The sequence below is a fragment of the Leptopilina boulardi genome, unplaced genomic scaffold (genome assembly GCF_019393585.1).
Source record: "Leptopilina boulardi isolate dan_hultmark-lab unplaced genomic scaffold, ZJU_Lbou_2.1 LbouV2_66, whole genome shotgun sequence".
NCBI classification, from domain to species: Eukaryota; Metazoa; Arthropoda; class Insecta; order Hymenoptera; family Figitidae; genus Leptopilina; species Leptopilina boulardi.
In genome coordinates this window covers 391,064-418,401 of record NW_026138012.1, presented here as the reverse complement: position 1 = coordinate 418,401, position 27,338 = coordinate 391,064, and the positions used below count along the sequence as shown (strand labels likewise).

General features: G+C 28.8%; 1 protein-coding gene across 2 annotated transcripts in view; it reads right to left on the bottom strand.

Moving 5' to 3' along the window:
- LOC127290437 (amyloid-beta-like protein) overlaps positions 1-27,338 on the bottom strand; it is a 694,733-nt gene that overhangs the window by 370,540 nt on the left and 296,855 nt on the right. For both annotated transcript variants that reach the window (XM_051318992.1, XM_051318991.1), the window contains exon 9: positions 14,269-14,451. In XM_051318992.1, the coding sequence (XP_051174949.1) occupies positions 14,269-14,451 (183 nt within the window). The remainder of the gene's footprint in view (positions 1-14,268; positions 14,452-27,338) is intronic.

Sequence of the window (27,338 nt, the reverse complement as noted above, 5' to 3'; positions counted from 1 at the left end):
CTTTGTACAGTTTTAACGGCTATAATTTTATACTTTTAAAAAATATAAGCCAAAACGTCGCTGCCCCGCCATACGAGGCAAAGCCGTTTTTTTGCATCTCTTTTAAAATAATTAAATTAATTAATCAAGCTTATAATAAATTAAATAATTACTATTGAAATTGGTTATTAATTAGTTTTAGATGAAATAGAAAAAAAAATCACGTCAATTGAAGGTGTAATAACAAAAATATTTATAAATAAATGTTACATCAGCGGCTTTGCCCCGCTCTCCCCTACGTTTTTCAATGCTTGCACGAAAAGGCACAGTTTTCACCGATCGCGTCAAATGGCATGTTTTTCGTCGTTAACCTGAGTTGGCATACTCTTCCCCCAAGCGACGTTATTAGCAATTGGAGGCGGTAGATTAAATGATAATAATAATAATAATAATTTATTATCTTCAAACATTGCGTATAAGACTGTTTGGCGTTTTATTTTGTTCGAATATCATGCAAGACTCATGATGTATCCGTGAGCTTCTCGGAATTCTCTCTAACACGTTTCTATTTATTCCAACCTGGTCTGAAGAAGGGGAATCGAAAGTAGTCTCTCTCTCGAACCCTCTTTTCTACGTGTAATTGTTCGTATTATTGTATCAAAGCAAGTTGTCCAAGGCGGGATACAGCCCCGTGTGAAACTTAGTGGAAGAAAAGGAAAAAGAATCAAATGCACGAAGAAAAAACGATGTAACGAACAAGTGAACGAGAATGAAATGATTAAACGAGGGTAAGAATTCCTGAAGAGGCTCCTGATTTGCCAAAGGTCGGAATTTTTTATAGAAACTTCACAAAAATATAGTTCCAATATATTTAAAAACATCCCCTAAATTTTATTGAAAAATATTCATTTGTTTATTTTTTATAAACAATTGAAATTTTATGCATAACATTTTGCAAAATTGTATAACTCTGACAAAAATTGACGAAATTCTGTTTTCTTTTTTTAAAATTACTCTTGAAATTACAAACTTTTTAAAAATAATTTTTACAATTTTGAAACTTTTCATTTGTTATAAAAAAAACTTTTTATAAACAAGTTAAAAAATAAACGTGTTCTCACAGGAAAAAAAGTGCTTTTTTAGCACCAAATTTGGTGTTAAAATTACACGCAACAAATTTTCACCTGTGAGTGTTATTTTAACACCCTAATGGTTCCATGCTTTTGACAAACTCTTGACTTTTTAGATATAATGTGACTGTTTCTCAATTAATTTTAAAGAGTGGAAAATTGTTTGTTCTAGAACAGAATCTGTAACAGTTCTTGAACAGTGTTCTAGAACAAATCCATAATAATTACATAACAAAATTTTTTTAAAATGATCTTTTTGCTTGAATAAAATAAGAAAAACATTTGTTATACATTTACATAAAACTCAACATTTGTTAATCCTCAAATCAGTTCTAACACACATTAAAAATTATTTTTGATTTTTTACAAATAGTAAATTTAAATATAAATTTGAAAAACAATTTTTAAAAGTAATGAAAAACTTATGTATAATTCATACAATCTAATTCGGAGCATTACTACTTTTTTTCTCCAGATTGCGTCGAATACTCGAAATTTGTTTGTAACTCATTTTATTTTAAATATTTTTATATTGTTTTTTAAAAATAGTTTTACATAAAAAGAAGTATTATTAATAATAAAAACTTAAAATAATATATATATATGGGACGTTCCACGTCAACAAGGACAGGCTTCTGCCCAAAAATGGTTTTGACGGATTTCAATGTTCTAGGGATTAAAAAATTCGTAAATTTCTATACTTTCGAATGCCGAGTGGCGTTTTTCAAAATTTTAAATGGCGGCTCCATTATGGCGCATAAATGTCAGTAAGTTTGAAAATTTAAAAATAAATTTGTGAATTAAACGTCTTAAAGAATTCCATTCAATCTAAAACACCTCATACAACAGTTTTTGGGGTCGCTGAATGCAAATATAATGTTAGTTTTCCAAAATTCAAAATGGCGAATTCAAAATGGCGGTAAAAATTTTTAAAATTGATCAAAATGGCTTAAAACTTATTTCTCATGGGTTTTTTGGGTCACTTATTATGAATTTAAAGTTATTTTTAATAAATAAGCAAAAATAAAATAAATTTTAAAATGGTGGATCCAAAATGGCGGACAAATTTTTTTAAAAACGCTCGAAATTAATTGAAACTCTATTCTAGAGGGTTTTCTTGGCCGCTAATTACGAATTTAAAGTTATTTTTAATAAATAAGCAAAAATAAAATAAATTCCAAAATGGCGAATACAAAATGGCGGACAAATTTTTAAAAACGCTCGAAATTAATTGAAATTCTATTCGAAGGGGTTTTCATGGCCGCTGATTACGAATTTAATGTTATTTTTATTAAATGAGCAAAAATAAAATAAATTCCAAAATGGCAGATCCAAAATGGCGGACAAACTTTTTTAAAAACGCTCGAAAATGATTAAAACTCTTTCCTAGGGAGTTTTCCTGGCCGCTGATTACGAATTTAAAGTTATTTTTAATAAATAAGCAAACATAAAATAAATTCCAAAATGGCGGACAAAAATTTAAAAAACGCTTGAGATTAATTAAAACTTTTCGGTATTCCCGAAAAGGACTGATTGTAGTTTAAATTGAAGATTTTGGAATTATGCAAACTGGTAGTCCTGAAAACGACTGATTGTAGTTTAAATTAACGATTTTGGAATTATGCTAACTTGTAGTCCTGAAAAAGACTGATTGTAGTTTAAATTAAAGCCAAAATAATGTGAACGAGCTAGGATAGTTTTTACAGTGGTGGGGATACGCGGCGTGGTAGGACCCAGCAACGCGCTGATTGGTCCGCCCGAGTCACATGATTTCTAGAACATGTCCATATATGGTCATATAAGAAGCGACTAATTGTGGAATAAAACTGGATCAATAGGTTTACTTTGTGACTGGCAATATTATTAAAAAAATTTAATTACCATTATTTTATTATTAATATGTGAAATCATTAAATTACAATTGAAGCCAGATCGACAAGCTCCGGTTCGATAAGACTGTTTCCTTCGGTTGCAAACTAGGAAAAGTAGAGAGCATAGTGAGGTTCTGCAGTGTCTGTCAGTAACGTATACCTAAAAGGATCTTTGTGCCCGATGTACTTCATATACATAACCGGAAAAATAAATTTGTATTTTTTTTTGTTTATCAATAATTTATTATTAATTAATTTCATTATATTCTATTATTAATAATACTATTCGACAATTATTAATTTTTAAAAATTTCAAGTTCCAAAGAAAGATGAACATGCATAAAATACTATGTACGGCTCTCTTTGTTTTCATTTTTACGTTCGGCAAGAAAAACCACCTAGAATAGAGATTCAATCATTTTTGGTCGTTTTTAAAATCTTTGTCCGCCATTTTGCAATTTATTTTATGTTTGCTTATTTATTAAAAATAACTTTAAATTTGTAATCAGCGGCCAGGAAAACTCCCTAGGAAAGAGTTTCAATCATTTTCGAGCGTTTTTAAAAAAATTTGTCCGCCATTTTGGATCTGCCATTTTGGAATTTATTTTATTTTTGCTTATTTAATAAAAATAACATTAAATTCGTAATCAGCGGCCATGAAAACCCCTTAGAATAGAATTTCAATTAATTTCGAGCGTTTTTAAAAATTTGTCCTCCATTTTGGATTCGCCATTTTGGAATTTATTTTATTTTTGCTTATTTATTAAAAATAACTTTAAATTCGTAATTAGCGGCCAAGAAAACCCTCTAGAATAGAGTTTCAATTAATTTCGAGCGTTTTTAAAAAAATTTGTCCGCCATTTTGGATCCACCATTTTAAAATTTATTTTATTTTTGCTTATTTATTAAAAATAACTTTAAATTCATAATAAGCGACCCAAAAAACCCCTGAGAAATAAGTTTTAAGCCATTTTGATCAATTTTTAAAATTTTTACCGCCATTTTGAATTCGCCATTTTGAATTTTGGAAAAGTAACATTATATTTGCATTCAGCGACCCCAAAAACTGTTGTATGAGGTGTTTTAGATTGAATGGAATTCTTTAAGACGTTTAATTCACAAATTTATTTTTAAATTTTCAAACTTACTGCCATTTATGCGCCATAATGGAGCCGCCATTTAAAATTTTGAAAAACGCCACTCGGCATTCGAAAGTATAGAAATTTACGAATTTTTTAATCCCTAGAACATTGAAATCCGTCAAAACCATTTTTGGGCAGAAGCCTGTCCTTGTTGACGTGGAACGTCCCATATATATATATATACATATATGACTTATTTAAAATAATTTTTTCGTAAAATTTTTTTTACGATTTTAACAGTATTTGTTTGAACAGTATTATTATTAATAATAATTATCTTTAGCCTTAATAGAGTTAGCTCATCAAGCCTCATTATTGTTCAAATGTAAAACATAGTAAAACTTTTATATTCAATAAATATTTGTTCCTATGAATTTCACTATCTTCTTTATTTATCTTTACTTCTTATAGGCACACATTTTTTACATACCAGAAAACAATTGTTCTTAAACAATGTTACTTTTATTTTATAAAACACTTCTTGAACTTTCGCAATGGAACTGTTCTATAACAAAGCAGGAACAATTCTAGAACAAATCTAGAACTAATGTTCTAGAACATTGCATTACAGAACAGATACAGAACAAATGTTACAGAACAAATCTATAACACAGTTCTAGAATTGTTCTATAACAAAATGATAAAAACTGTTCTAGAACACTGTTACCTTTTTGTTATAGAACAGTTCTAAACCGTGCATACTGCGCCGTGAAAAAGTGACAGTCAGGAAAATTTGCCATAACTAAAAAAAATAATTGTTTTTTTTTAAAGTTTGATAAATTTCTCTTTATATTTCAAATCAGAGATAACCTATTTGATATCTCATATTATTTATATGAATCTTATTGAAAATTTGAAAGGAGCATTTTAAAAAATTTCTTACGTTATATTAATTTCCGGATTTTCTAACTTTAAAAGGCGAGTACTATATAATTTGTTATAAAAATACAATATTTACAAGAAAAGTTATTTCAATGTGGTTATCAATTATATAATTGAAAAGTGAATCGGGCATCATACAAATTATATTAAAACGATGCTGAAGTACGCAACGTTTGTGGAATTTTCAAGAGGAAAAAAATTGCTTCTTTTGTTTTGACCTATAGACTCTGATTTATTTGAGAAGACAGTTATAATTTTGTGATTATTTAATAATTAGAAAAATTTTTTTGTTATCTAAATATAGTAGAATTTTGTTGAGTTATAAAGAGTAAAATGTACATGTCACAGTAACAGTTTTTGTAGTATCGAATTAAAAATTATCTAATTTACAATTTAGAATTCCATTAAATAAAAATTAGGTAGTATATAGAAATTTTTTGAATAAAACTTTTGTTAAATAAGGATTCTGTTATATAAAAATTCTTTCAATTGGAAAGTCTGATAATATTAATCGAGAAAAAAACCCTGTACATGATCTTGTACACGGATTTTCAATAGGGTTATTATAACCATTTTTGTTTCACTTCACAATGATTTCTTTATAGTAGAAAAAATGTTGCATGAATAACAATGGGTTACAAAAAAATAGTCAAGTCGCGTTTATTTAAAATTTTTTGTGCTTATTGAAAGTTAAGGTGTCACTGAACAAGAATATACGAAAAAAAAATTTTTCATTCGGTCAGTTCCGTAAAAAACGAGATTAAAGTGTCAAAAAATAGCTTTTTTAGCACATTTTGAAGAACTGTAAAATGGAAACGCAACATGATAAAAATCTCCACGAGGGCTTGAATGAAAGCTTAAACATTCAACTTTAAGTTCCAAAGCTGAAAACTTAATGATAATCGCGCGGAAACTTGTTTATCATGTAATCGCTATCTCAAATAGTCAAAATAGCTGGGATAAAGAGCACTTGGTACAAATCGATTTCCGTAACTGGATTTATTTGGAACTTGTCACTTGGAACGCCATTTTAAAAGCGCCATTTTGATTATTTTTAAATCCAACTTTCGATACGTCAATAAAAACGTTATGAACTTCCAAGTGACAAGATCCAAATATATCCGGTTACGGAAATCGATTTTTAACAAGTGCTCTCTATCCTACCTATTTTGACTATTTGAAATAGCGATTACATGAAAAATAAGTTTCTGCGCGATTATCATTCAGTTTTGGAACTTAAAGTTAAAGGTTTAAGCTTTCATTCAAGCCCGCGTGGAGATTTTTATCATGTTAAGTTTTCAATTTACAGTGCTTCAAAAAGTGCTAAAAAAAGGGATTTTTTGACACTTTAATATCGTTTTTTACGGAACTGACCGAATGAAAATAATTTAAAAGTTTTGTTACTTTCAATGTTATAAAACCCAAATGATACATAAAAAAACTAACTAAAATAATAAAATTTAATGAAGTAAATCAAAATTCATTTTACGCCAAGAAATGGAAAAAAATGTCAGAACTTATATAAAAAAAAAAATTGAGTTGATTTTTATTTTATGTTATTTAGATGTTATTCTAATAAGTATCTAAGTCAGAAAAAAAATATATTCGATTTGTTTTTTTGAATATTTTCTTCTATTCGCCATTGCTTCATCCACTATAAATTCGATTTTTTGTATTTTTTGATCGTAACTTTTATATTGTAGCCTCTATTGAAAAGTGTTAAAGAAAAAAAAGTCTCATTTTAGGAGTATTTTCAGGGAAAAATAGTAGAAAATTTAAAAAAAAAATTGAAAAATTTGAATTTTTTGAAAATTCAAAATTTGAATCATTTTTGAATTTTTAGGCGGATTAGTCTGTCCGACGAACTCAGGCTTCATTTTTACATGTGGAAAGAGTATACCAAATTTCAAAGCGATTCGTTAACCCCTTGGGTGTCAATGACGTGTATACACGTCATGGAATAGGTGGGCTCAAAGTGTCAGTGACGTGTATACACGCACATAAATTTTGAGTCCAATAATAAGACGGAATTGGCCTAAAATTTGTTACTCGGGGGTTTTTGGGGTCGCTGCTTCCGAATTTGATGTCAGAATTACAAAATTTCAAAATTCAAAATGGCGGATCCAATATGGCGACCAAAAATTTTGAAAATTGACCATATTCGCTTGAAACTCGTTACTCGGGGGTTTTTGGGGTCGCTGATTCCGAATTTGATGTCAGAATTACAAAATTTCAAAATTCAAAATGGCGGATCCAATATGGCGACCAAAAATTTTGAAAATTGACCATATTCGCTTGAAACTTTTTATTCGGGGGTTTTTGGGGTCGCTGATTCCGAATTTGATGTCAGAATTACAATATTTCAAAATTCAAAATGTCGGATTCAATATGGCGACCAAAAATTTTGACAATTGACCATATTCAATTGAAACTTGTTACTCGGGGGTTTTTGGAGTCTCTAATTTTGAATTTGGTGTCAGATCGGAAAAATTACAAATGGCGTATGCAATATGGTGATCAAATATGTTGACAATTGACCAAATTTATCTGAAACTTGTTAGTCACAATGTTTTGTCATTCATTTTGTTTATTCTTATTTATGTCATATTCGCTTAACGTGTTTGTCAATTGTTTTATTATCAGCACTGTTTAAGTGATGACTGTCTTTTTATTTCGTTTCCTTTTTCTTCAGAGACCATCAGTGCTCTGTTTTACGCGATTAGTTGGCAATTGTTTTTCTCATCTCCATTCCGGCTTGTCCTGTTATTTGGGTCTTGCCTTCAAAGTACTGTCAATGTCATCTATTTAAGTTTAAGTGGTGACTCTGCCATTTATTTCGTTTCTTTATCCTTCAGCTAATGTCATTTCTTTGTTTTACGCGATTAGTTGGCAATTGTTTTCTCCCATTTCCATTCCTGCTTGTCCTGTTATTTATATCTTACCTTCACAGTACTGTCACTGTAATATTCGATTAACAGGACTGTTAATTGCTTTGTATACAGCGATCTTTATATGGCGAATATAGTTAGTCTGGATAAAAGATTTTAAGTAATTTTAATTAATTTTTAAATTTTTAGAAAATTATCTGCCACATTGGTAACGCCATTTTGAATTTTTGAAATCTGAATTTAGATTCGTAATCAGCGACCCTCAAAACCCCTGAGTAATAATTTTTTAGTATTTTTAAATCATTTTTTCCATTTTTTGAAAAATCGTCCACATTGGCTCCGCCATTTTGAATTTTTAAAATCTGACTTTGGAATCGTAATCAGCGACCTTAAATACCATAGTATACACATTTGCACAAATGTTGGTCATTCAAAAATTTACTGACATTTTGGGCCTACTTATGAGATTTTGGCCTCGACTGCGAAGGGGTTAAGATTTGTTCAAGTTATCGTGGGGACAAAAAAGTGTCTACGGTCAGACTACAGACGACAGACAGACGGACAGGTCTTCAAAACCTATTTTTTTGGCATCAGGAGGTCTCAAAACGTGGAGATTCACTGAAATTAGAAGAAAGTCAAAATCAACCAAAACGATTACTTTCTCATTTATGATGAGAATGTAAAAATATAGAATAGAGCTATAAAGAGAATATAAATAACAAAAAAAATATTTTATTTATATAAAATTGTTATTAAAGATGTAAAAATTATTTAATTAATTATTGATTTTGTTAAATATTATGAAAATGCAAAATATTTAAAGAAACTTATAAAAAACCGAATCTGAAACCTGTCAAAACAGTGGTGCTATGTATTCGTTAATTAAGGGGGTAGTCTGGTGTTTAGGCCTTTTTTTAGGAGCTTATTTCAGAATTTATTTTTATTACAAAATAAAATATAATCACACCAAATCTTTTTACATCGTTTTATTCTCCTTTTGAAGTGTTGAAAAAAATTATAATCGATTATTTTTTACTAGACATTGTTATTTATATTTAATATTAATGTTTATATCAAAAAAATGCTGGCGCAGGTGATTTACAAAAATCTGTTCGACCGATTGCTCTAATTTTTTTTAGCTTATTTTACACAAGTATGGCTGTGACCTGTACTAGTACGGGCCAGAGCCATGCTTGTGTAGAATAAGCTATAAAAAAATTAGAGCAATCGGTCGGATAGATTTTTGTAAATCATCTGCGCCAGCATTTTTTTGTTATAAACATTAATATTAAATATAAATAACAAAATCTAGTAAAAAATAATCGATTATAATTTTTTTCAACACTTCATGATTAGAATAAAACGAAGTAAAAAGATTTGGTGTGATTATATTTTATTTCATAATAAAAAAAAATCCTGAAATAAGCTCCTAAAAAGGCATCGAAACACCAGACTAACCCCTTAAGGGTTGTTTAAGCAATGCTGTGTGTAAAAATTAATTAAAGCAAGTTTTAATCGTTTATCTTGATTAATAATATTGTACATTTCAATCAATATGTCATCAATTTCGTAATAAGGAACTGAAATCATTAAAATTGTTTATAAAATTTGTTTTAACAATTAAAAATAATTAGTTTCCCTGGCGGATTGGGAAAACCGAGTTGTAACCGAATTGGGTTACGTTTCGGTTCATTGTGAAATATTATCGTTAATCGACGAAATATGTAGTAAATAACTATTAGGAATGGTTAATATACATTTAGAGTGCTTATTTATGCAATAATAATAATAAAAAATTAAGATATAATTAATTAATAATAAGTGTTTTAAGTGTACAGTGCATACAGTTGTTGAATTACCATATATATGTATATTACCATCAACGGCAGCTGTGATACGCGCGTTAAACCCTAGATGGCGTTAAGGATGACTTTGTGAATGAATTTCTAAAATTAAGCTCTTGAGTATCAAATGTGTAAGTAAATATATAAGTTTTAAAAAAATAGATCAATTTATTAAAACAACTTTTTTGATTTGTACAAATATAAAAAAAAATTTTTATAACGAACAAAAATTTTTTTAATGAGAAAATTTTTTTTTGTGTCCAAATTAATTTTTCTCTCACACAAAAAAAACCTTTTTCTCATTAAAAAAATTTTTGTTCATTATAAAATTTTTTTTTTATATTTGTACAAATCAAAAAAGTTGTTTTAATAAATTGATCTATTTTTTTAAAACTTATATATTCACTTACACATTTGATACTCAAGAGCTTAATTTTAGAAATTTATTCACAAAGTTATCCTTAACGCCATCTAGGGTTTAACGCGCGTATCACAGCTGCCGCTGATGGTAATATACATATATATATGATAATTCAACAACTGTATGCACTGTACACTTAAAACACTTATTATTAATTAATTATATCTTAATTTATTATTATTATTGCATAAATAAGCACTCTAAATGTATATTAACCATTCCTAATAGTTATTTATTACATATTTCGTCGATTAACGATAATATTTCACAATGAACCGAAACGTAACTGAATCGTAACCCAATTCGGTTACTACTCGGTTTTCCCAATCCGCCAGGGATCTAATAACTATTGAACTCAAATAATAATAATTTTTTTCAAATAAATGTTTATATAAATTTGATTATTTGTATCACATATTTTTCATTGCAATGAAGAAAAGTAATAATTTTATAATATAAAAATAAATTTCAATTAAAATATTTTTAATATGATTACACACAAAAAAATAGCATTGGTAAAAATGACTGAAAATGTGTAGTTAAAAAAAGCAGTTAAAAGTACCATATTCAGAACCATTTAAACTAAACTCAGACAGTTGGTGGTACTAAATTTTAGTAGTCAATTTCACTTAGTTAAAATTAACTATAATAATTTCCGTATTTATTCATTCATTCATTCCGTCTGTCCACACTTGAAATTAGTCGTATTTTGTTCCTTTTGTTTTTCTAAAATTTTGACAATTCTTGATTTCGTAATATTTTATGGTTAACGCGACGGATATTTTTATTCATCGTCCTTAATTAAGTCATGTACTAAGTGACAGTTTAAAGTAAAAAAAAATATTGTTCATTGTGTGCAGCACCAGTATATTTCCTACTTGGTATTTATAGAAAAAAAAGTTTCAATTATAATATAATTTTTATTATTATTAATAAATTTATTATATTATATACATTTTTTTAAATATAATGATTATTACAGATAATTAGAACATTTTAACTTATAATTATTATTTCTTTTATTTTTTTTCATTATTCATTATTATTTATTATATATTATTATTCATGAATTTATTAGGGGAGAGTGGTCCTATTTCGGCCCTGTGGGTAAAGTCGGCCCCCCCCCGGGTTTCTCAGAGCTGGCGTTCGCGTCGAATTAATAATTTTAAACAAACTCTTTTTTTACATACACTAAAATAATTATTTTAGTGTTTATTAATATGTCACACCACAAAATTATTAATTCGACGCGAATGCCAGCTCTGAGAAACCCGGGGGGCCGACTTTACCCACAGGGCCGACATAGGACCACTCCCCCCTATTATTAATTTTTTTTTATTATTTATTATTAAATTGTTATATTTTTTTATCTGTAAACAATATAAAAATAGTTTGCTTTTTAAAAAATTTTCAATATGATTTAAATTTTTAATTTAAGTTTAAAACATTACAAAGTTTTTTTTAGGTTTAATTTTTTCGAAATTTTTAAATATGTTTTAATTGCTTAATACTTTTTAAAATATAATTAATAATTTTCAGTTAATTTAATTTTCTTTTTGATTACATAATTTTTTAATATTTATTAATTATCAATAAATTAAATTTTTTGAAAAAAACATAAATTTAAAATTTTCATTTGCAACGAAATATTTATAGAAAATACAAAAAAATATTTAGCAAAACTATTTTTTTAAAATATTTGTTTCTTAAATTTTAATATTTATATTTTAAAATCTTTACTTAACAATCTTATTTTTTTACTATCAATTCATAAAAAAATGATCTTACTCGTTATATACATTCTGTCAATAAGAAAATCCATTCGTCAGTAATATCTTTTATCCCAACAATCTCTGCCTTTTCGTATACAAGTATATATATTTTCGTATATTTATTTTCGTATATGATATTTCGTATATAAGTGACAAAGAATATTTTAATCATAATTGTCACAACATAATTAATTTTTCTCGGCATTTCAAGTGGCGGCGGTTATGTTGGCGATACTAGAATTGATTTATCAACATTTACACCGCCAATTATAACTATTAGTTTTAATTTATGTTTTTCTTATCATCACTTTTTCGATAGGTTTTTTCTTGGGTTTTCATTGTTGTTACCGTCAACAATCGAACTAATAGTTTTATAAGTTTATTAAATTTAAAAATTAACTTAGCTAAATTATTTTTGCTGTATTAACTAATTATGAGCTGGCTTAACTAAAAAATCACTATTTATATAACATCAAACTCATTTTTTTCTGTGTATAAATAAGTGATAACGTGAAAATTAGAAATATACCTATTATCAATTTAATACTCCACTGATGCAGAATTATTATTATTATTAATATTATTATTATTTTAAAACAACCATTGCATTCAAAGTTAGACGCGCGCTTGCGCGCGTGTAATTTTGCTAGTTGCTAATATTTGTAGTTGAAATAACTGTCATGTGATTTTAAATGGTTTTACAACATTTTAATATTTAAATCTACTGTTAGAAATTGTTATTTTTAAGATTTTGTAGATGAAAGAAACATTTCTTATTAGTTGCAGAAAAAAATTTAATTTACTGTTTTCATGTAGTTAAAATAAGTGTTGAAAATAGTTATTTTTATAATTTATGTAATTAAAGAAACCATTTCTTCTTAGATGCAGTAAAACCATTAGACTTACTGTTTTGTGTAATTAAAATAAGTGTTTAAAATAGTTATTTTTATAATATTAAATATTTTTTTCTTCCATTATTTTGTATTAGAAATTGAGTTTTTTTCGATTATTGGAAGTGAGAAATGAAACACCAAATCACTTGTTTGGCAACGTTTCGGTGTCTTGGTTTGACAATTAATAAAAAGGAAGACATTCAATTTCTTAGCAATACTTATTTCCCTCTATTATGGAAATTGAAAGAATGATTTTGTTTCTTTTATTTTGTCTCTTTTGTTTTGTTTCGAGTTCATTGACTCCACGTGTAGTATATATAGTATAAATTGTCACCTTCTTATTTCAGTTTTTAACTTGCTTTACGATGGGTGATATCTTGCCTTCAAAATTTGTTTTTATTTTTGTCATACAATTTGACTTGTTACTAATGTAACTAATTTAATTTAACTAGGTAATTGTTTTTTTATTTATATAAAAATAAGAATTTTATAATTTTAATGTTTTGTTATAAAAAGTTTTATGTAGTTTGTGAGTGATTAATTTGTTTTAATTTTGTTCAATAAAGTGGCCTGATGATGGTGTCAAACCAAGACACGGAAACGTTGCCAAACAAGTGATTTGGTGTTTCATTTCTCACTTACAATAATCGAAAAAAACTCAATTTCTAGTTACTTTTACAATTTGTGTAGTTGAAAGAATGTCCTCAAATATCATGCAAGCCATCATAGCGTGCGTGCGCGGTTAGATGGTTAAGTTGTCGGCTTGCGAATGTTAGGGTCGTGCGTTAAATCCCTAGCGTTTAGTTTAGTAGAAAGTAGTAATGTTACGATGTTACTTTATCGAACTCAGCTAAACATTCGTCGATTGCGGTGAAACTTAATTAACAGCGTTGGATGTGTCGTTCATCATACTAATTATATTCCAAAAATAGTTAATCCACGTCGTAAATTTTTTTCCCGAGACGCTTGCTTTTCACCGAACGGTTAATACGTCGAACAGACAAAATGTCGAATGGCAAGTTGTCGAACGGACAAAATATCGAATCGGAAATACGTCGAATGGACAAAATATCGAACAGCAAAGACGTCGAACAGACAAAATGTCGAAAAGCAAATACGTCAAATGGACAAAATGTCGAAAAGCCAATACGTCGAACTGACAAAATGTCGAAAAGCCAATACGTCGATGTTTTGGCTTTTCGATATTTTGTCTGTTCGACGTATTTCGATATTTTGTCCATGCGACGTATTTGCGATTCGATATTTTGTCCGTTCGACGTATTGACCGTTCAGTGAAAAGCAAACGTCTCTTTTTTCCCTGTAAAACACTTAATATTTCGGCGATCTTTAATGTTGCGCAAGTGAGAGTTCTACTTCTTATAACTCTCTTTTGAGATAGAAATCCTTCAGGAAATAAGCAACAGAAGTACGTTAATAAAAAAATACCTGAACTCGTTGTTGATGTAAAGCACTTAATTGGTGCTTTTCAGCAGTTCCACTTGCTTCTAAGGCTGCAACAGTTTCCTGAAACTTAGTTGTCATCCATCTTTTGAACTCATCTGCTTTAATTGGATCTCGAGCTCGAATATCCTGATATCTCTCTTCTAAGTCGCTCCAGTCCTTCATTACCTAAAAAGATAAATATTTTAAAAATTATATGCTTTCGAATATAAAAATTGAAGGTTTTTACCAAGATTAGTAACAAAAATATTAAAGAGAAGAGAGGAAAGGGCCGCACCTTGAGGGACACCACACTCCAGTCTATCCCAATCTGAGAAAACACCACTTTCATCAATAACTTTCTGAAATCGGGAGTCAACATAAGACCCAAACCAGTCACATACAGATTTTGACAAGTTAAAGGACCTTAACTTATTCAACAGCAGCCCATGGTGTACTGATGGAAAGGCTTTTGAGAAATCAAAAAATACAGCAATAGTAATATACTTTTGGTCCATTGCCAATTTTATATCTGTAGTAAATTTTAAAGCTGCTGTACATGTACTATGTTTTGCTCGAAAACCAGATTGAAATAATTCAAAAAATTTATTATCAGATAAGTAAGCAGTAACTTGTTTACAAACTATCTTCTCTAGCGGCTTTGACAAAGCACAAATGATAGATATTGCTCTAAAGTCACTGGGTGTTTTTGGATTCTTAATTTTGGGTATAGGTCGTATAATGCTAGTTTTCCATATATCAGGGAATTTACCAGTTTGGAGAGAGAATTATAAATATGCAGGAGAACAGGAAATATAACAGGAAGGGAAAATTTAATCATTGCAATAGAAATTGAATCAGGTCCTATAGCATTCGTTTTAATTTGAGCCAAAGTTTCTAATATGTCTATATAAGTAATATCAGAAAAGAAAAAATTATTTTCATCAAATGAATTTAAAACATGTGACACAGAAGTAGAAGTAGGTTGTGGAGAGATAATTGATTTTTGAGCAAAAACATTTACAAATTCGTTAGCTGGGAAACCATAGCCAGATGCACTTTTTTTAGTTGAAATTAAATTAAGTTTTTTTAGAATATGCCAAATGTTATGAGACTTTTTTTTTTTGTTGCTTAGGGACTATTGGGAAAATCTGTATACAGATACCTTGGCTTCCGCATGCCAAGGTTATGTGGGGTTGGTAAAAAAAAAGGAGAACAATAAACAAAATAAGCTGGCGAACTACTACCAGCCCCGACCCACTAAAAACCCGTCAACTTCTTTTGGTTTTTCTAGCTTTACTACGAAGTTTGTTTCTTTTCCGGATTAGAGCTCGTATATCATCGTTCATCCATGGGGAATATCTCTTCTTTGTTTTTGACATATGGAGCGGGGCAAACACATCAAATGATGAGGTTAGATAAAGTGTAAGTTTATACACTTTTGTATTAATATTAGGTTCAGAAAAAATTCCTGCTCAGTCATGTCCAGACAAATGTGATAAAAGTCATCTTTATTAATATTGCGTAAATTATGGAAAAGATTAGGTTCTTGATTTAGTTTAGACTTATCAAATTCGAATTCATATTTTATATATCAAGTCATGACTGGACAAGAAAGACACAGCATGTTGACCACGTTCAAGCACCCTCTCCAAGCCAGTAACAAACATAGCGTCAATTTTAGTACTAGAATGAAGTAGGTGGTGAGTTGAGTTATGAGGGACCAAACTCAAACCTGCTGAGTAAACCATAGATGTAAGATAATTAGTAATACTCGAGGAAATATTTAATCACAATTAAAATCACCCATGACAACAACATTATTAAAATTTGGTATTAAACTAAAAATTTCATCTTCTAAGTCAGTACCAAAAGAAGCATTTGGTGGTTTGTAAACAACTCCAACAAGAATATTGTCATAAGGTGATTGAATTTTAATAAATAAGTACTCAGCAGTCGGATACACTCCCTCACTACTCATAGCAACTAGAGAGCATTCAAGACCCTTTCGAATGTAAAGGCAGACTCCTCCGCCTCTATACCTCCCTCTATCATTTCTAAAAAGTATATGATTATCCAATGAAAACAGATTATTACCGAGGTTTTGATGAAACCAGGTTTCTGTAACAGCAATTATATCATAAGTGTTATTTATAAAAAAATTTTTGAATTCCATAAAATGAGCAGGTAATGACTGAGCATTAACGTGGCATATAGATAAACTATCCATTCTTAGAACTTAGAAAACCATCAAATTTTTTTAGACTGTTTTTTGTTTTTATTTTTCTTTTTTTATTTTTACTTGCATTAAACCAGACTCCGAGATTACAAACATATGATAACATAATCTATTCTTATAAATGTAAAAAAAACAAAAAATATATCAAAATAAATTTGAGAATGCGAAGACAAATTATAAAAAAGTGATATATCATTGCAGATCAAAATAATCTTTTTTTTTCTTTTTTTAAATTCAAAGGAAATAAGAAGTAACATACATTACATAGAACTACTGTGGTATTTATAAGATAAAACAAAAATAAAACTCTAAATAACAATAACAAACAATTGGTAGCCTTGCTTTTTAACATCGTATACAAGTGCAATATTTAGAAAAGGAAATAAAAAAAATAAAATAAATGAATAAATAAAACAAAATAGAATTGTAATATTAATCAAAAATTAAAAAGAAATTCTAATCTTTTTTTAACCAAAGCAATACAGCATACCAGTTGATCGTATCAAAAAAAAAAAAAAAAAAAGTTACAGTTTAAGCAAGTTTCTCTTCTTTCACTGTTATTTGAGCTTTTCAACATCATCCAAATTAAATAATTGCAGTCGAAGTGATCCTTCCTCACGTTTGTAAAAAATTTTTCCACCCGCAATCCAAAGGTATTTTATCTTACCATTTTTTCTCAATTCGAATGCAGCAGAATAAATTCGACGATTCATTGTAGAAAGTGATTCGCGAATACGTATAATGCTTTTTTCACTTGTAGGCCAACCAATAGAAACTGTGGTAAAGTCGGATTTAATTTTGCGATTATTGATAATCGCATCACGTAAAATTTGTCTTGATAACTTTACAATAATTATTGGAGGACGAGCCGAGTTATTATGAGCATTCTTTTTCTGCAAACGATAGACGTTGGAAATATCATTAATCGTCATGGTTAAATCTAATGCTTTGAATATGTCGCAACAAATAGAAAAAAGATTTTCATTATCTTTTATTGGCACTCCATGTATTTCAAGAGTGTTTTGAAGCGCTTATTGTTCTTGAAAATTCAGGTTACGTTGAAGAGTATCAGTTTTTTCTCGAAGTTTTTCATTTTCAATTTTCAAATGATTTAACGACTCGCACTGTTTAACTGTTTCATCTTGCAAGGAGGAAATTCTATTAGAATTATCCCCCATATCCCTTATCCCCCCCCCTATATCCTGTTTTAGGAAAGCAGGCGATAAAGCAGTAACAGTAGGTGATGTGCTTTGATTATCGTTACCACTTAAAAGTTTTTCGGGTTGTTCAGTAATAGAACCTCTCCGCTGCAAGATGGCATTGTTAGACGCCGTTCTACACTTATAACAAATAAAATTTTCACTGCCCTTTTTCAGCTTTTCGAAATGTTTCTTTGTTATATTGACATTAACACATGCCAAATGTGCAATTACATTACATTTGCAACATGATATAACTTCTGCTTCCGATCTGACAATTTGCTTGAGACACTCGGTACAAATTGGCATTATGGTAACACCATTGATAAAGTCTTTAGAAAAAGAATTAAACAATTAAGGCACTAAAAAACTTGCACAAGTGTATAAGGCAATATTGTTTTTTCAAAAAGTTCAAATCAAATTTTACAGACCATGTGACTCAAAATAACAAACAAAGTAACACTGTATTTCAGAAGTTCAATATTTTTAGAAATGCTACTACTTCTGCACGTGGAAAACTTAAAAGTTTAAATAAACTCATTTAATCGAAACTCAGTCATAGTAAATAATATCCTTAATGATTCACTTATTTTTAACACACATTTATGTCACACTTTTATTACTAAAAATAATTTTAAAAAGAATATTTATAATATATTGTGGAGCAAGCAAAACACACGTGCTACACCTCAGTCTCGTATCATTACCATGAAAAAACAACATTACTACTTTTTAATAAATTAATTTATAAAATCCCAGTCTTCAACTCAGAATAAATTAAGCTGACATTTTGCTTTCTACACAAGTTACCTTTTTTGGAATTATTCTTAACTACAAATTTATCTTTAACTCCCACTTTACATTTTTTCTTATAGAAAACTTTTTAAAATTTTAAATATCATAAATGTTTTGAGAGGAGTTTGGTGGGGTGCTCACCCTTTAATTCTTCTCACAGTGTATAGAGCATTAATACGAAGTTGCTTGGAATATTGCAAAATATTTAGCAAGCAAAATTAGGTTAGAATGAATTCATACATGGTCAGAATTTTGTGAAGAATTAAATTTTTAAATTTTCTACATTTCAATCGAAAAACGATTGAGGATAATCCGATGATTATTGAACTTTATGAATTTTTGACACCAACATCAGATCCATAAATACCTCTTCCAAAAAAACAATTTTGCGGTAGCTACGATATTTAGTAGTAGGAGAGTATGGGTGTTTTCCGAGGTGTTTTCGGCATTCACTCAGAGTTAACTCTAGAGTTAACAGTGGTGCTCAATGATATTATCTTTGAAAATTTATTTACCTAAATAAAATAATTGATTTTCCATTTTCATCACCCTGAGTTTGAAGTTAGTTGTCCTTGTTTGCTTACTTTTTTTTAATTTATACGTATTTTTTGTTTTTCATTTAAAAATGGAACATATTTTTGCTACCCATAAACGTGTTATTTTTTTAAAGTTTATAATTTTCAAATTTTTCATTATTTCCCTAACTTTAATTAATCTGAATTGATTAAGAAACTAGATTATTTATTTTAATTAAAGTTGTTTTTTATAAATAAAAAGTTAAAATAATTTTTAATAAAAATAAATTATTATGTTTCAATTTACACTTTTCAAAACAAATAATCCGTTCACAAATTTTGTCGGCCATTAAAGGTTAGGACTGACCCTTTTTCTTTACTCTCGCAAGAAAACAGAGTTAACTCTGGGTCATCTAGTAATAAATTTTTGGGGACTTTTATGAAATCTAGAAACAAAAAATTTTATTTTAACATTACATTACTAGAATAAAAGGCCCGTTTCACATGTTGTTACAATTGCAAACCCTGCGCCAATCAAAATGAATCGTCTATGCCAAATTGCCAATCAACAACGTTCACAACCAACAGACGAACTGAAAATCAAAATTTAAATTTGAGCACCACTGCTAACTCTAGAGTTAACTCTGAGTGAATGCCGAAAACACCCTATAGCTGAGTGTTGATTATGTAATTTGATTTGATTCTGACTTCAAAGTCAAATCAACAACTGAATTTCACCAATTAAATATGACTTTGACGTCAATATCAAATCAAATTACATAATCGACACCCTGATGATTGAACAAAAGATTTTTAAAATAATTAAAATTTTAATTTTTGTCAGTTTTTATTACAAATTACTATTTTTAGGACTGTTCGACAATATAAAATCGGTTGTAATAAACAGAAAAAAATTCGTCGTTCAATCACTAGTCAATACTTTTTAAAGGAAGTGTGCCTTTAAAAAAAACCATTGCATTAGTTATTGAGAAATCGTGGCTACTGACTTCAAAAATAGATTTTTAAGAAAACAGCATTCAAAGTTGAATGATTGTATTTTCTTTTTTATTTCATCGGATTCGTTTGAAAATCTTTACTCTGGGTTTTTTTGGTCGCTGATTACGAAACTGTTGTCAGTTCTTCAAAATTAAAAAAAGCTGATTGAATATGGCGGACTAATTAATTAAAAATCAATTGTACTAGGTGACGGTCGAAACAAAAAGCGTTTTCGAAAATTCTCTCTCTTTTTTAGAGTTGTACTCAAATTATCTTAAAAGTTTGGGAAAATATTCTTGACATGTTATTTTTTACTCAAATAAAAAAAAATTTTTAATTAGATTTTTTATAATTTTTGGACTCATGTAACTTCTTAAAAGTATCGAAGACCAATAGCTAACTGCAAATATTCAATTAAGCAGTCCTACAGAAATCAAAAGAAATACATGACTACTATCCGCGAGAAAATTCAAGGCTCCGGAAAAATGATAAACTTTCGCTTTGAATAATCCTTTAAAAAAAATTGCTAGGAAAAAACGGAAACAATATTTGGAAAGCTTAGAATCTCACAAGCTTGTATACTTCAGGCCGTTTCTCCAAAAAAAATTTTCTTTCCGACAGACGCAAAAATAGATCAAAATGCATACCATATTTTTTGTTACTTTAGAAATTACATGACTTTGCATGACACTTTTATATGAAAATCTTCATTGAAAAATTTGAAAAAAGAATCATTTATTCATTAAATCCTTCGGAATATAGCAACTTTTGAATTTTTAAAAAATATTAATTATTATTTATAATATAGTTAATTCAATTTGTTGGAAAAAGTGTAATTATCGTTCTTTTCGCGATTTTGGTCATTTCTGTAGACAGTTTTTTTTCTAGGAACAGGTGAAAAAGGGTAGCGGTAGGCTAAATTTTCTTGAATAGAACTATTAAGCCTGCCATAAAAAAGATCCCGGCCAACGCCTTTGCCTGTACTCAGAATTTTTTTCACGAAATATTATCAGGGCTGTATATATGTTGTGACTAAGGGCCCAAATGACATTTATTTTTTAATAATAATTATTATAATAAATACAAAAAATAATTATTGTTAATACATTTTTTTATAACAATTAATACTTAAAGTTTATTATAATACCAATTAATAATATTTATATATTTATTTATATATTTTATATTTATTTTATATTAAATATTTTAACCATATACAATTTTTACTTATTTAAATAACTTGAATTGATGAATATTTTATATCTGTTACGTACCAAGCCCGAAATTGTACCAAGCGCGGAGTGTAGAACGATTTTTGTGCAGACCGCGAATGGTACAGTGCATTTTGTACAAAGCTGAATCTCCCGCACTTCGTACAAATATTTCTGAACTGAGCGAGCTTGGTACAATGCGTTTTGTACAATGTCACCGAATGCCGTTGTTGTGGTATACAGAGTCGATTGAAAAATACCTTAATAATTATTAAAAAATTAGAAAATCAGAGTTGCCACAATAATCCATTTTTCAATGTCCCTAATTTTTCCCTGAGATTAGAAAACTGCATAAAATGTTGTTACATTTTTTTATTTCAATTAATTTTAATATTTTTGATTTTATTCAATTTTAAAAAATTCCTTGATAAAATGTTTTGTTATTATAATTGTTTTTGTTATTACAAAATATTATTTTTAAATCACAAATGTATTAATTTCAAGAATTACAAATTTAATCTTACTATTTTTATAATTTCCTATTTATTTGTACAACTCATTGAGTTGTGACATCTTGAATTGCATAAAACGTTTTTCTTTTTGCATGCACATCTGTTAGTGTTGCATTTTATCAAACAAGAACACTTAACAAAACCTTGTCCTCCAGTTATTGAAGCCTTATTATTTGCAGATCGTACAGAGATGGTAACATCAGGCATGTCATCAATTTTAAAAAAATGATTAGTTGTTGGTGCTAACTGGTTTCTGGTGAACATTTGAGCAAGAACTCCGTCCCTCGTACCAACTTTGTAGTAATTGTCGTCAGTCACATCAATTATAACACCTATAAATAGAATAGATATTGGTTTTATTATTATTTTATTCAATATTACTTATCTACTTTTATTATTATTTTATTCTTATATTTTTTAATTTCTTTATTATAATGTTTGTTTATTACATTTACTTTTTTGTTTACTATATAAAACATACCAATGAGATTTCGAAGATCAGTTTTACTTCTGTTAACATCAGGTATCGGAATAGTGACATTGTGTCCTGTTTTCAAAGGTAAATATCGAGCATCACTTGCTATCTTCATTCGCTTCGCTTGTTGTTCAAGTCCATCAGCAGCCAATTCTTGATTTTTTAAAATATTTTCATGCAGTTTACTTAGTTCAACGTTTGTTGCGTTTTCAGTATCAGAGTTCACAATTTCTTCGCAATTATCTTCACTCTCGAGAGCAGCAAATGTCACATTTTCTAAATCCTCTTTAGAATTTAACGTCTCAATAATTGAATTTGGCAAATTACTGCTTGCCAATCCAACATATGCTTTTCTCCCAAATAAAGCCTCGAATGGTGTTTGTTTAATTCCGGCGTGTAAACTGTTATTTTTTTGGAACTGACAAAAACGTAAACCTTCGCTCCATTTACACGTATTATTGTCGATCATCCAAGCCCTAAGCATGTCTTCAACATCTCGATTACATCTTTCGATACTACCCTGGCTTTGTGAATGGCGAGGTTTACCATGTATTAACTTCAGACCGGACCACATTATTTTTAGCTCGTTAATCACTCAATTCACAAATTCCCGTCCATTGTCCGAATGCAGGATCGCTGGAGCACCGAAGGTGCAGAATACATCGATTAAATTGTAGCAAACCTCCACAGCTGTTTTTGTTTTGAGGGGCTTCAAAACCGTATATTTCGTCAAATGATCCTGGTAGTTGAAAATAAATTTATAATCTCCATCCTTGCTGGACTGCATGTCGATTAGGTCAACTTGACCTCGTCCATAAGCGTCATTCGTTAAAATCGGTTTTACGACAACACCTTTTTTTTGGATAAGCTCTTTTTTTAATACATGTTTCACATCCACTTAAAAACAATGAAATTATATGCCGAGCAATATTGGCATATTTGACCATTAAATTATTGTACATTTTGTGCACACCGCCATGGCCCGTCGAAATATGAGAAGATTTTAATAATTCAAAAATTTCACCATTGTGCACAAAATATTTAACACTTCCATTGACATTATTATTTAACGGAACTATTAATTTTTTTTCGTCTCCAATTGTTAACACGTCATATTTTTTCAAACGCCGATAATCACTTGAATTTTTTATCTTCTTATTTTTTGAGTCAAGAACTTTTTCAATTATTTCGGTGTAAACTATTTCGTCACTTATTGCAACCGAGTTTTCCGCAAAATCTAACATGCTTAATTCTTTTTCAAAATTGTTTTTCATTTCATTCGAAACCATGATGTCTTTAAATCGTGATAAAGTGTACTGAGTAAGGCTTCTACAATACTAAATTAGATTCGAATTCATTAATGAGTTGTCATTCTCTTGTTACAATCTGGTAGTAAGAATCAATAATAAACAAAATTTTAATCGACTCTGTATACCACAGCAACGGCATTCGGTGACATTGTACAAAACGCATTGTACCAAGCTCGCTCAGTACAGAAATATCTGTACGAAGAGCGGGATATTCAGCTTTGTACAAAATGCACTGTACCATTCGCGGTCTGCACAAAAATCTTTCTACACTCCGCGCTTGGTACAATTTCGGGCTTGGTACGTAAAATATCTATTACATATATTATATTTATTTATAATTCAATGAAAACACACAAAATTACTTGATTTAACTCCCAAAAGCAGTCAAAAGGAAAGAATTTAAACGACGCGATTTCCCACACGTAAACTCTTTAAGCCTTGTTTGGCATCTTTAAACACAGTCATATGTTTGTAAATCCTGGGTAAGATCGGTATATCCCGTGAATATCCCGTGGATATCCTTGGATCGTTAAAACATATTTGGGAGCTAGGAATTACAGCGAGGGTCTGCGCTAATGGGTATATCTTTATCAGAGAGTTTTACAACATAATTTTACAAATTTCCTAACATTGCTATTACTTAAAAACGAGCAAATATACAAAAATATGACAATTATAAATAGATACTATTTGAACGTGAACATGAAAATGCAAAAATAACAATTTGTCGTCCAAAGTAGCACGTAATATTAAGGAAATAATAAAATGTCCGCCTCATGCTGGCATTACCGTTTAATATTACTATAATAGTAATTTAACATCCTTGTGGAAGGATTTTTTTTCCAAAAACTATTTACGAATATTTTCTGTAAATCATGTGACATCGGAAAACAATATAATAATTTTTATAGAAAATATTCATTAATTCAAGTTATTTAAATAAGTAAAAATTTTATATGGTTAAAATATTTAATATAAAATAAATATAAAATATATATAAATAAATATAAAAATATTTTTAATTGGTAGTGTAATAAACTTTAAGTATTAATTGTTATAAAAAAATTTATTATCAATAATTATTTTTTGTATTTATTATAATAATTATTATTAAAAAATAAATGTCATTTGGGCCCTTAGTCACAACATATATACAGCACTGATAATATTTCGTGAAAAAAATTCTAAGTACAGGCAAAGGCGTTGGCCGGGATCTTTTTTATGTCAGGCTTAATAGTTCTATTCAAGAAAATTTAGCCTACCGCTACCCTCCCTGGAGGATTTGATTTACCTAAATTCGACCCAGCTGGGGCGAATCTAAGTCGAATTTAGGTAATTATCAAAAAAAGCTTTAAATTGATGAAAATTTATAAAAATTAGTATTGTGAGGTTAAATGAACATTTATAGAGTTAATTTTTGTAAGAATTTTAATTATTAACGTGATAAATAATAAATAATCACTTGATATGTGCAAGTGGTAACTGTAGATTTTAACTCGTTGTCAGTTTCCATAATATTTTCAAGAAATTAGTGTAAAATGTGTGAAAAAATAATTTATATTTAATAGAAATAGCAAATTTTATCTTATATCTTTATCTTATATCTGATCACTATAGAAACTAAAGCGACATCTTTTAGTCACAAGAAAACTACACGCTACAATAACTTTACTTACCTGAAAATATCCTCTTGCTGTCGGTATAGTAGAGTTCTTATCACTTTTAAGAAAACTTTTTTTTAAAATTAAAGTGCAATTATTTTAAACTGTGCTCGATAAATAATAAAATAATTTAATAAAATTTGCTATTTCTATTAAATATAAATTATTTTTTCACACATTTTACACTAATTTCTTGAAAATATTATGGAAACTGACAACGAGTTAAAATCTACAGTTACCACTTGCACATATCAAGTGATTATTTATTATTTATCACGTTAATAATTAAAATTCTTACAAAAATTAACTCTATAAATGTTCATTTAACCTCACAATACTAATTTTTATAAATTTTCATCAATTTAAAGCTTTTTTTGATAATTACCTAAATTCGACTTAGATTCGCCCCAGCTGGGTCGAATTTAGGTAAATCAAATCCGCCAGGGCTTTTTCACCTGTTACTAGAAAAAAAACTGTCTACAGAAATGACCAAAATCGCGAAAAGAACGATAATTACACTTTTTCCAACAAATTGAATTAATTGTTGGGTTTAATATTTATGCACAGAAATTTGATTCATTAAAATCGGCCCAGTAGATCGAGATATAACACTGTCTTCTTTTTTTTACAATAAAAACAATAATAATTAATATTTTTTAAAAATTCAAAAATGGCTATATTCCGAAGGATTTAATGAATAAATGATACTTTTTGCAAATTTTTTCAATGAAGATTGTCATATAAAAGTGTCATGCAAAGTCATGTAATTTCTAAAGTAACAAAAAATATTGTGCATTTTGATCTATTTTTGCGTCTGTCGGAAAGAAAAATTTTTTTGGAGAAACGGCCTGAAGTATACAAGCTTGTGAGATTCTAAGCTTTACAAATATTGTTTTCGTTTTTTCCTAGCAATTTTTTTTAAAGGATTATTCAAAGCGAAAGTCTATCATTTTTCCGGGGCCTTGAATTTCATCATCGCGCTGTTTAGGGCTTTCGAACTTCTGCCCGTGTAATGTATACTATTTTTCTTTATTTACGATTGAAAGTACACTCAATAATTTGCTTATTGAAAACCTGACAATCGTGTTCCATTTGACAGCCATTTTTCCATTTTGCTTCCTCGTGGAGGAAGCTTTGTAGTCCTTTCGTTTATAAAACTTTTCAGAGTGGTGGAAACAAATTTTTTTCTTTATAGAAACATGTTATATGAGATCCTGATCAATTGTCCGGATGTATGTATGTGTGTGTGTGTGTGTGTGGATCCCTTTTTTGTTTAGAAGATACCCTATTGAAAAAAAACACGTATTATTATACGTATAATTATACGTATTATTATACGTATAATAAGACATACGAATTTGAAACAAGAATTATACGTATAATTATACGTATAATAATACGTATAATTAATTATACGTATAATAATACGTATAATTATACGTATTATTATACGTATAATTATAATTCTATTAAAAATAGAATAATAGAATAGAATAATAATAGAATAATTAGTAGCAAAATTGCGCTGAAAATTTTTAGAAATTTTAAAATGCAAATTAAATTTCACGAAAAAAAATATCGTCGAATGTCAATTCAAGCAGTCACCCATCCAAGTACTAACCGCGTCCAACGTTGCTTAACTTCCGTGATCTGATGAGAACTTGTTCCTTCGCCTTGGTGTTTCCGCTGTCTTGTCTTGATTAATAACTTTGTCGTATAAGTATTGTATCGCACCTAACCTCACTTTTAGTGATACTTATACGACAAAGTTATTAATCAAGACAAGACAGCGGAAACACCAAGGCGAAGGAACAAGTTCTCATCAGATCACAGAAGTTAAGCAACGTTGGACGCGGTTAGTACTTGGATGGGTGACTGCTTGAATTGACATTCGACGATATTTTTTTTCGTGAAATTTAATTTGCATTTTAAAATTTCTAAAAATTTTCAGCGCAATTTTGCTACTAATTATTCTATTATTATTCTATTCTATTATTCTATTTTTAATAGAATTATAATTATACGTATAATAATACGTATAATTATACGTATTATTATACGTATAATTATACGTATAATTCTTGTTTCAAATTCGTATGTCTTATTATACGTATAATTATACGTATAATAATACGTATAATTATACGTATAATTATACGTACA